At 40.3% G+C, this 11016-nt stretch overlaps 1 protein-coding gene across 4 annotated transcripts in view; it reads left to right on the forward strand.

Moving 5' to 3' along the window:
* LOC131509559 (STARD3 N-terminal-like protein) overlaps nt 1–11016 on the forward strand; it is a 55630-nt gene that overhangs the window by 16302 nt on the left and 28312 nt on the right. For 2 of the 4 annotated variants that reach the window (XM_058725438.1, XM_058725439.1), the window contains 2 exons: nt 5157–5371; nt 10737–11004. In XM_058725438.1, the coding sequence (XP_058581421.1) occupies nt 10780–11004 (225 nt within the window). In that variant the 5' untranslated portion in view covers nt 5157–5371; nt 10737–10779. The remainder of the gene's footprint in view (nt 1–5156; nt 5372–10736; nt 11005–11016) is intronic. The other 2 variants (XM_058725437.1, XM_058725436.1) reach the window with 1 other exon arrangement.

Here is an 11016-nt window from a genome sequence, read left to right on the forward strand (position 1 = left end):
AGTCTAATGTACGTTAATAACTCAGCACTGTGCCTAACTCAGTCTGCGCTACGGAAATGACTCATTTTGCTATTAGGTTAATATGTGGTATATGCAGTGTTATATAATATATAATAACGTCAATAGATAGGATTAGTTCATACTTGTGTTGTATTCTTTGTCCCTGTATGTTCTTGGTCAGATAATGTTGGATTATTCTAGCTTTAAGGGTAACCTCACTTTCTTTGTTTCTTTGTTTTAATGTTATGGAACATAACATAACATTTAAAGTTTGTAAAATTTTATTTTTTTCCCCCAATTTTGAAATACCAATCAAACTGTCTGACTCTAGTTCTTTTGCCAGGTAATTCTTTGTCAACTTTTTCACTTTTCCTTTTGGGTTCATTCTGGTTGATTCATTCTAGTCAGCCCATCTACATCTTCTCGATGTAATATTTCCAAAGTATTTATGCTTTTCAAACACAATGAGTGTGAAGTGTCACTTACTGTTTGAAAAACCACCTCTCCTAATAGTGTTACTTGTATTCCTTTCTTAATCGCCCCCTCTGCAATCTAGGTTTGCTTGTTTGCCCATTTCTTAGGCTTATTTATATATCTTAAACTTATGGAAACGTTTACCCATGTACAAAAGTAGAGAGTTTAGTGTAATGAATCACATTATACCCATCCCCCAGCGTGGAACATTTATCATTCTCCTTTCAGATTTATTTATTAATTGTGTTCACTGTTTTTCTTTTTTCCTTTTTAATGTTTTTCCCTGTGGGATACTTAGTTTTTGTAACGTTATAATTTAAATGCCTCATTTTAAAAATCTTATTCTTTATTTAAAAAGGAATTAAAGCACTTTAAGGAAATGAATTTGATGATAAGCACGACTATGACACCTTTCCACTGTTTTTACTGTCATTATTTTTTTAATTATACAACATAATTTATTGTTTTTCAGAGTAAGATGTGTTACTTCTAGTGTATGCATTTCTCATCCCTGATATAGGAGAGGAGAAAAATGGAAATTTACACTGAATATCAGAGAGTTTGACATGTTCTTATCTAAATGCATCTTTAATAGAACATTTTTAGAGTTCTTTTATAAACATCTCCCTGTGAACATTTTCCTAAGGTCTTACTGTCATTTTAAAAATACTATTTAAAAAAAATTAAATATATTTATCTCAGTAGTTATTTTAGAAAGTACTGCTATGTTATGAGTGTCTATTATGCATTGTTTTTCTGTAGACAGTTCCTAATTGCAAGACTTACTGAATTAGATATTTTTACTAGTATAGTTTTATGCTAAATGTTGTAAGCGTATCAAAATATGCTCAAAATAGTATATAGTCTGTGATTGAAAGGTTACAAAAAGAATTATCTGTCTTTAAAAAACTTTATTATGTATTTGAATAATCAGCATCCGTATGTATATCTTTAAGATACCAAATAGGATTTTTAAAAAAATAAACTGTCACACCTTCCATTTTGATCATAATCTATCGTTTACTTAGCTTTTACATTTTCTTTGTTTTTAAGATGCATTTGTTATCTCTGTTCTTTCTGGTAAGGCATACATTATTGATACTGAGTGGTAAATCTTAAACCTGATTTCAAATGTATTACACTTCTCAATTTTTAGAAATACAAGCATTAGCTATACTTGCTTAGTTAAGAGGATATATGGCAGAATTTTTAGAGCTTAATTATGAATCTTGAGTTTTTGAAGATATTATATACTTACTAAGAACCTCCCTGCTTTTTTTTTTGGTTATGAATTAGTAATCATACTCAAATACTTGTAAGTCAGATTTTAAAATAAGCAAATACTGTATTAGCATTGCAGAGGCAAGTTCAGTTATTCTATATCTGTTTGGAGCCTGATAACTGGTGCTCTTAATAATTCACTTACAGAAAATTATTGGTAATTGCATGTAAGCTTACAAAGAGATATTGGAAGAGGAGACGCCTGGGTGGCTCAATTGGTTAAGTGCCGACTTCAACTCAGGTCATAATCTCACAGTTCATGGGTTTGAGCCCCATGTCGGGCTCTGTGCTGACAGCTCAGAGCCTGGAGCCTGCTTCACATTCTGTCTTCCTTTCTCTCTGCCCCTCCCTCGCACATGCTCTGTCTCTCAAAAATAAATAAACATTAAATTTTTTTTTTTAAAAATTAAAGAGATATTGGAAGAATACTTCAGTAAAGGCACAGCTTTCTATACTTCTTTTTTAAAATGTCACCTCTTGCATATTATACACAGAATATGCTAATATTTTAAAGATGACTAACCCATCACTAAGGTGGTGTCTGAATGGTATCTCTAGATGTTTCCAGAAAGCAGTGCTTTTGAGGGTCATCAGGAGACAGCTAGACATCCATCTCCCAAACAGCTTCATAGTGGCATCACATTGACTTTGTTAGTGTTAGAGTCCAGCCCTCTTTCTTATTGACCGGGAGACCTGATTTGTCCCCATCTGTTTACAGAGAGCCCAGTGGAGAGTGGCTCTGTCTCACATGGGTCAACTCACATCTTAAAACCTGCAGTGAACACTGTAAGTGCTGTGTAGACTGAGTTTGTTTCAAGCTGACCAGTCTTACTGTCTCCCAACTCAAACTATGATATTTTAGTAAGAAACAGAATGTTTAAAAGGTGGTGGGAAGCATGCAGGGAATTATTAAATTGTCAGTGACAAAAGGGACTAATGATATCCTTAGCCATCGTATTAATCAGAGGAATAATCTGGCTGCTGGACTGGAGATACTTAAAATCCACCAGGCAAGGCACTCCCTCTTGAAGATGCCGGGTTGGGTACAGCCACCATTCGTTTGTGACACTCTTCTCCCTGTGTTTTCTGGACTGACCCATCTCCTTTCTGAAGGGCACATTTCCTCTTCCCCTCCTTATAGCCTAGCTGATGATAAGTCCCGTCAGCACTCTCCTATCTTGGACTGCGAGTCCTTTGGCTTCTTGAGGGACACAGTACATCCGCTCTGATTCATTGTGTGTTAAATGTGTAGTTTAACTCTCAGAGAGCAGTATTATTTTAATTGTTTCAAAATTCTCCCCCACTTTCCCCCATTGTAGTCCTGATGATATGGGGAAGTCTATAAAAAGCCTTGCAGAATTTCATACATGCACATAATTTTTTTCTTTCTCTTTTTTAAATATTCCACTCAGTTGTCAAATTAATAGGTATCTACTGGCAAAATTTGACTCCTTGACTCAGGAAAGATTTGTTTTTATTTGAAGTAATACCAAACAGTTGGAGGGTTTTATTTAATTCTCCATAAAAATTTTTCACTATTACTTTGAAATAACTGATCTCCCCCCCCCCCCCCCAGATTTCTCTATCTAGCAATCTCCAATTGTTTCTCTCTATCCAGGAATTTCCTCTTGTTTAAACTGCTAACTTGAATATGCTATGTAGGTGTTATAAAATCCAATCCGGTATTCATCTGTTTTGTATCTTAAATTCCACATGTGAGTGAAATCATATGGTATTTGTCTTTCTCTGACTTATTTTGCTTAGCGTGGCACTCTTTAGCTCCATCCACATCGTTGCAAATGGCAAGATTTCATTTTTCTTTAATGACTATAGAGAACAAACTGAGGGTTGAAGGAGGGGAGGTGGGTGGAGGGATGGGCCAAATGGGTGATGATGGGCATTAAGGAGGGCACTTGTCGGGATGAGCACTGGGTGTTGTATATAAGTGATAAATCACAAATTTTTTCTCCTGAAACAATTATTGTGCTATATGTTAGCTAACTAGAATTTAAATAAAAACTTGAAGCAAGAAAATAAAATTCAGTCCTATAGCCTAGATTGTAGAAGTATTTTTCTCAACGTTGTATTTCGTTTGGAAAATACGTGGCGTAAAGTAAGCCAAGACTGTTTGGAAATGTGAACATAATGGTAGTGGTTAGTCTGCTCATAAGTTAAACTTCTTGTAGTGTTTCGTAACGCCAGTTCTCCTGCTCAGGAAGCTGCAGGGTTGTACAATGGTGTCAGCTCCTTAACCTTGCCCCCTGCCAGTCTTTCTCAAGCCACTTCCGTCAGCGTTCTCCCAGGTCTTTACTTTCAGGGTAAGGTTGGCATATGTCACAGCATCAACAGCACCAAGAAGTACAGGACGGGGAATCATACTTGTTTCTTCGTTTAGAACATCTTACCTACAAACAACTTTGAAAGTTTTAAAAAATACAAGCAGCTTCATGTAAGCAAGCATTAAGTAGAAAGCTGTATTTTATGAAAAGTTAATCATTGATTGAATTTGACATGACATTTTTAGGCATGGCAGAACTTTCCTCCCCCCATATTGATAACTTTAAAATATGAAGGCCATGGTGTGCATCAGTGGCTCAGTTGGTTAAGCGTCCAACACTTGATGGCGGCTCAGGTCATCATCTCATGGTTCGTGGGATAGAGCCCCGCGTGGGGCTCTGTGCTGACAGTGCGGGATTCTCTCTCTCTCTCTCTCTCTCTCTCTCTCTCTCTCTCTCTGTCTCTCCCCTACTCAATGCACATACATGCTCTCTTTCTCAAAATAAGTAAATAAACTTAAAATAAAAAAAATATGAAGATTGCTTTACTATGTTTTTTAATGCCCCAAATTAGCTTTAGCTTCCTTCCCACATCCTCGCTTTCTGTGCATATTTATTCTTTAAAGTCTCTAGGTTTCTTAGTTACCATGCCTCTTTCTCTTATTGGCAAGGCATGTTTGTAAATGTCAGGTTATCCGCTCAGTATTCCCATTCCCCAGTTCTAGCTGTTTCATCTTGGAACCTGCAAGCTCTAGATAGGACTTTTACCATCATAAACTAGGTCTAACATATGCGCCTCGCAAGAGGATAGTCAGCTCAGTCTGCTACCTGCTCCCATAGAAACCTGGTCTTAGGGTAGAGCGGGCCCAGCTGAGGCAGCCCGGGTCTTTGGGGAAGCTCAAATTCAATGCCTGCATCCAAGGCCCATTTAAACACCTACAGATGTCCCTCCTGTTTCCTCTTGGTAGTGATGGAGAGGAAAGAAGTAAAAGATTTGAGCTTTAATCCTAAAATATATCTTAAAATCTCTTTTAGATGGGCACATCCCTGTAATCCATGTAGGCCTCAGATTCTTATTTCTTTTTTTTTTTTTTTTTCAAGTTTAAGCATACATTTGTTTTACAGGCAAGAATAATTTGGTCAACAAAGATGAAGAAAGCTTTGAAACAACATGATGAGACACAGTCTTCATCATGCACTAATATGTCTCTTTGCCTGTGAAACAAGGGAGTGGAAATCAATCAGACTGGCAAACTTAAACCCCTCCGAGCTAGGTCAAAACTGAGGCCGAGTGGAAAGTGCGTATTACGTCTAAAGAGGTCATCAGCCTTACTGCCGTGGTAAGGAAATGCAGGCCTCCTGATTCTGCTTTTAACTTTTCAAGAGAAGCTGGAAGTCTGGAGTTTTATATGAAACTTCATTATTTAAAATGTTGACAGTTAGTTCAAAATCTTGAGAAACACTGTGCCAGACCAAGCAAAACATGTCGATAAGCCAGTTCTGCTCCCTAGGCCTTTGGTTAAGATGACGACCTAAAGTCATTCTGAATTAAATGATTTCAGTGTCTGTTATTCTGGCACTCTCTTGGAGGAGAACATAAAGTGTCCTGACTGTAGCCGTAAGTAGTAAGAGAAGAAGGCTGGGTGTTGGGGATGAAAGGTGTGGTTTGATGCCCCCAGCTGGTGCCCAGAGGCTCTCTCTAGGAAGGTGCAAGAAACTCTGGGACTTTTGTATGAGGCCAGCAGTGATGACTAGTGCTCAGAGCAGCCGCTGTTTAACGTCTGGAGAGTATCGATTCTGTGCTCAAGCAGATGGAGTTGAAGCTTTGGCTCAGCTTTGCACCCAGCCTGGGGACCAGTGCGGTGGAAGAAACCCAAAATGTAAGCAATTCTTCTTGGAAGCAGAAAGGATCTCAGTTCTTTTTGTTTTGTTTTTGTTTTTTTCCACGTGGGAAGGATATCCTCGTTTAAGAAGCTACCAGCATAGATGAGACAGAATTTTTCTCCAATTTTAGTAGTGTGGAGTTAAGGAAAGAGAATTAAGTCCACGAGCAGCATGTTCATGCCATTTGAAGTGGCCCTCAGGTAAATGAACTGCAGGTTTTTGCTAACCACACAATCAGAGCATGCATTGGAAGGATTCATATTCATCAGTTAGCCTGCGGTTGCTAGCCTGAATCACTCCAGATCTCGCCTGGGTCTCCTTTGTGAAGCTGATGAAAGCAGTCATCCCTTTTTCTGGAAAAATGCAGAAAGTAAATATGGTTTCTGTTGTGATAGTTCACCTCTGTCGTCCTAGTGTGAAAGCATCCACAGACCCTCAGAATGGATGTGGTGGTGTTCTGTTAAAACCTGATACTCAGAAACAGGTAGCAAGCCATAGTTGACCTCTAGGCTACAGTTTGCCAACCCCTGGTTTAGAGCACTGGTAGCTGTGCCAGGCTGGAATATTAACCAGCAAATGTTCACTTGCCTTCTCCTCTCTGAGCAGAGTGTACATCCCAGCTCTACTGCCTTTGGGCATGGCCTTGAGAGAAGATTTTGGCCGATAGAATATGAGCAGACGTGCTATATACAGAGATTTTAAATGTATTTACATGGTCTCCCTTGTCTCGTGTGCTGTTGCCAGTTGCTGTGAAAAGCACGTGACCCAGATAGCCCTGGTCTGAGGAGGAAGACAGACAGAGAGCTGACCTGCATCCAACACGATTTGAAGCCAAGTTGTGCTGCCCCTAGAAGCAGAGTTGCCCAGCTGAGCCCCCACGAGATCAGCTGAACTTCAGGCAACCTGTAGACCTGTGAGCTTGAGAATAAATATAGATCGTGTTATGCCCCTGAACTTTGGAGCACCTTGTTAATGTAGCATAATGTAGAAATGGCTGGCTATTATTACAGTACAGAGGAGGACAGCGATTCATGTGAGATTCACGAAGACGTGAATCTTATTTTCAAAAACTGAAAGAACAAAAAGATTCTCATCTCCTCATGCAAATGCCAGAAAAAGATAAGGGGATGTTTTTCTTTTCTTTTCTTTGTAGTTCTCCACCCTCATCCCCCATATGTTCCCCATGGTTGGAATAAATCTTGCGTTGCAGATTTAGGTTCCTGTGTATACAGCTCTTCGGTACTTACCCCCCTCCTTAGAGAGGCTTAGCTTTCCTTAAACCAACCCCAGAGAGGCTCTCAGTACCAAGAACTGAATATTTAGTGCTTCCAAAATTATACCTGGGAGACTATCCAAGCTCTTCCTTGGAAAAAACAGTTGTGGCCTCTCCAGTGCAGAGAATGTGAAAGCCGGCTCTGCGGGTCTCTGTGTGAGGTGGTAGAATTTACTTAGTCGACGTTTGTTTTGTTCTTGCCATGTCCCGTGTACTGGGGTAGTCCTTGGGGCACAGGGATGTGCAAATCAAATTCAAGGCCTTCACAGAACACACTGACTAGCAGGAGAGACAGGCGAGTGGATAATTAAGGCACATTGTGGTAAGCAATTTCAGAAGTGACATAATATCCACGGCCCTAGGGGGACCTGGAGGAGATGTACTTGACCTGCCTGGGGATTAGAATGTGGAGAGCATTTCAGTGACGTCTTCTGTAAGGTTTCATACTTGAACCTTTTGGAAGGACAGGGTTAGGATGAAGCCCTGTCATTGTAGAGTAGAAAGGGGCTTTGTGTGGTGTCCTCTTTTACGCCTTATAAGGAAGCTCTCTCTCTCTCTTTCTGCTCACAACAATCTGTGCTTTGGGTAACTATTGCTAAAGGTGTGCAAGTATCTGTAGATTCTAGCTACTTAGCAGTTCTGTGTATGCATCTGAAAGATAACGGAATGATCCTCGTTTCTCAGGGAAGGTGTATGCCGTTGAATGATGTCAGATTTTAGTTTGAAATAGCCTCAGATTTCTAGGAGTGATGTTTTGCTTTGGGATCCCTTTGTATTCATGAGGAGTGGGCTCAGGGAAGGAGGAATGCATGAGCCTGAGAAAAGCGATTTTCTTCCTAAAAACAGCCCTGAGTTTGAATTGTGAATTTGTTGAATCGTCCATACAGTTTAGTAGATTTAAGAGTTTAAATTAATTTTTAAGGGTGCCTGGGTGGCTCAGTCAATCCAACTCTTGATTTCGACTCAGGTCATGATCCCAAGGTCATGGGATCAAGCCCCACGTGGGGCTCTGTGCAGAGTGTGAAGCCCGCTTAAGATTCTCTCTCTCTCTCTCTCTCTCTCTCTCTCTCTCTCTCTCTCTCTCCCCCCTCTCTCCCCCTCTCTCCCCCTCTCTCCCTCTCCCTCTGCCCCTCTCCTGTGCACCCATGCTCTTGCTCTCTCTCAAAAAAAAATCATAAAAAATTTTAAAAAATGGTTAAATTAATTTTTAAATATACTTGCTAATAGAATAATATTAGATCAGTTTAAAAACTACTTGGGTTCCTTTTTCTTGCTGTAGAATGTGTTGCCACAGAAATATGTCTCTATTTATCCAGGTTCAGATTTAGAGAGCGTCTCTGGTATCTTTTTGAATTTTGTGTGTGTTTTATCACAGAAAACATAGTTACATTCCTTTTTACTTACTGTTCCAGAATTAACTGTTAGAAGTCTGGCAGAATAAAGTTAGTGTTTTGCAAGCTTTATTTTAAAAACAACTGGACAGGGGAATATGCCATTGGAATCCCTTCCCTTAGGATGGTGTTGGTCTCATTGAGAAAGAAATTGTGTAGAATACTTTGAACTTTTGGAATTTTGTATTTTATTTTACAAAGCACTGAAGTGGACTCCTACTGAGCTTTTCAGAATGCTCAATAGGCTGTTATCTCCTGTCACCCAGATGTGTGAAAGAGAGGGAAGAGCCTCATAGAGTCCTGGGACATCTGTCTAGGACTCTACCACAATGATGTTTTAATTTAGTCCCTGTGTTGTAGACACAATATGTGCAAAATAGGAAATACAAAAACATGGAAAAGATAAAAGGGGCGAAATATATCACCAGGCAGAGATAATCAGTATTAGCATTTGATATGTTTCATAGGTACATTCTTTTAAAAATTTGGTTTTATTTTACAAAGTTGTGAAAATGCTGTCTGTGCCTGTGTTCCATTTGATGTTGAGATTTTAGTCTAGTTACTATTATAACATAATCATTTTTCTAAGTTTGGAGTACCTTATTTAATGACTATACTGTGGTTATACTATGATGTATCTCATTATTCCCTTTTTGTTAGATATTTAGATTGTTTTCTCATTGGGACTATTATACATATATAATGATAAAGTCTACCTAATAGGCACACACACACCATTCATATGTGCGTACATGTACGTAAGCATACAGCATTTTGAATATTTGCAAGTCAGTGCCCCATTGAAACGACTACCCTACATCAGTAAATTATCACTAAGGGAGCACAGCCATGGTAGCTCTACTCAGGCCAAGAAATGGAATTTGACCAAACTTGTGAGCTCTAGTCTCTGTTCCCTCTCTCTTGCTCACGGGTAATCACTAACATCACTAACCCAACCTCTAGTGACATAGATCAGTTTTTGTGTTGGCCTGGGGTTACCGGACCAGTAGGTATGAATATCTTGAAGCATCTTAGTTCGTATAACCAAACTGCTTTGGAAAATGTTATGTCATTTTATCATATGAAAATGTGGAAGGGACTTTTGTTCCTGGAATATGGGAAGGGAAAGAAATGAGGACCATGTGTAGTGACACTGTTCTGGACTGTGAGTAGGACCGAGCAGGACCATGATGCCTCTGGGAGATGTCAGCAGTCTGTTTTCAACTTCCGTTTTACCCGCCTTGAAAATGTGCTTCCTTATCTGGACATTGCCAGTCACTGTGGCAGAAGGAAAGGAGAACCAGTGCAGGGTTCTTACGTGTGGACAGAAGCGGGTAAAATTGGCCCGGGGAAACGCACATGAGGTCAGTAGAGCCAGGTGTCTAGTGTCCCCCTACGGAGAGAGGTGCTGTAGAAGGAACACAGCAATACCGTCCACCATACTGTTTCATGATTTTGCCTCCTTCTTGAGGAGGTCAGATCATTTAGGTTAGTAATCTTTCACTTTTAGCATAGAAGCACATCCTAGCCTTGGGGAGAGGGGGTCTTGGATCTCTAGATAGAGCTGTAACTTGGGTCATTAGCAGAGGTGTTTGCGTAATGCTGATGAACTTTGGGGGTGTGGGTACTTTTCCAAGAAGGGGCCTGACACATGCTTATTCATTAAGACGTAATGGGGAAACGCTAAGATCAGTTTATTAGATACTTTTGGTGGAAAGCAGTTCCTCTTCAGGAGACCATGTTTTCTGTGTCTAGTTTTCACGTCCTAGTCACACGCTCTCTGGGGAGCTTTCGGGAAATGTTTTCCTGAGTAATGACACACACTTGGAGAGGTTTTCTCCCTGGAAACGCACGGGAACCGGCTTGCTCCAGGTTCTCAGTTACCCCTTCCTCGTGTGGTCAGCATCCTGTCTTCCCTCTTTAGTGGGGCACACTTGCATTCTTCTCTGCTGCCAGTCATGTCTGTACCAGCTCGTTTGTAATATTGAGAGCATCAAGAGGCACGTCTCATTTCCCTTTGGCTTTATGTCTTCATCAGGACACAGGTGCCTTCAGTGACGACACTGTCACTCAGCTAGAGAAACAGTTGTGCGGAGGTGGGGTGGCATGGTGGTTTTAGGTGAGCTCTGATTTCACACAAAGCTGTCTTCTCTCCAGGGATGGTGAAGTTGGAGAGAGGCTCCCTTAACCCGCCTCCAGGATGAACCCCCTGCAAGAAGACATGGAGAACGCCCTCACCGGGAGCCAGAGCTCTCACGCTTCCTTGCGCGACGTTCATTCCATCAACCCTGCACACCTCATGGCCAGGATTGAGTCCTATGAAGGAAGGGAGAAGAAAGGCATATCTGATGTCCGGAGGACTTTCTGTTTGTTTGTCACCTTTGACCTCTTATTTGTAACGTTACTGTGGATAATAGAGTTAAATGTAAGTGTTTTT

Source organism: Neofelis nebulosa, chromosome 4 (genome assembly GCF_028018385.1).
Source record: "Neofelis nebulosa isolate mNeoNeb1 chromosome 4, mNeoNeb1.pri, whole genome shotgun sequence".
Taxonomy (NCBI): Eukaryota; Metazoa; Chordata; class Mammalia; order Carnivora; family Felidae; genus Neofelis; species Neofelis nebulosa.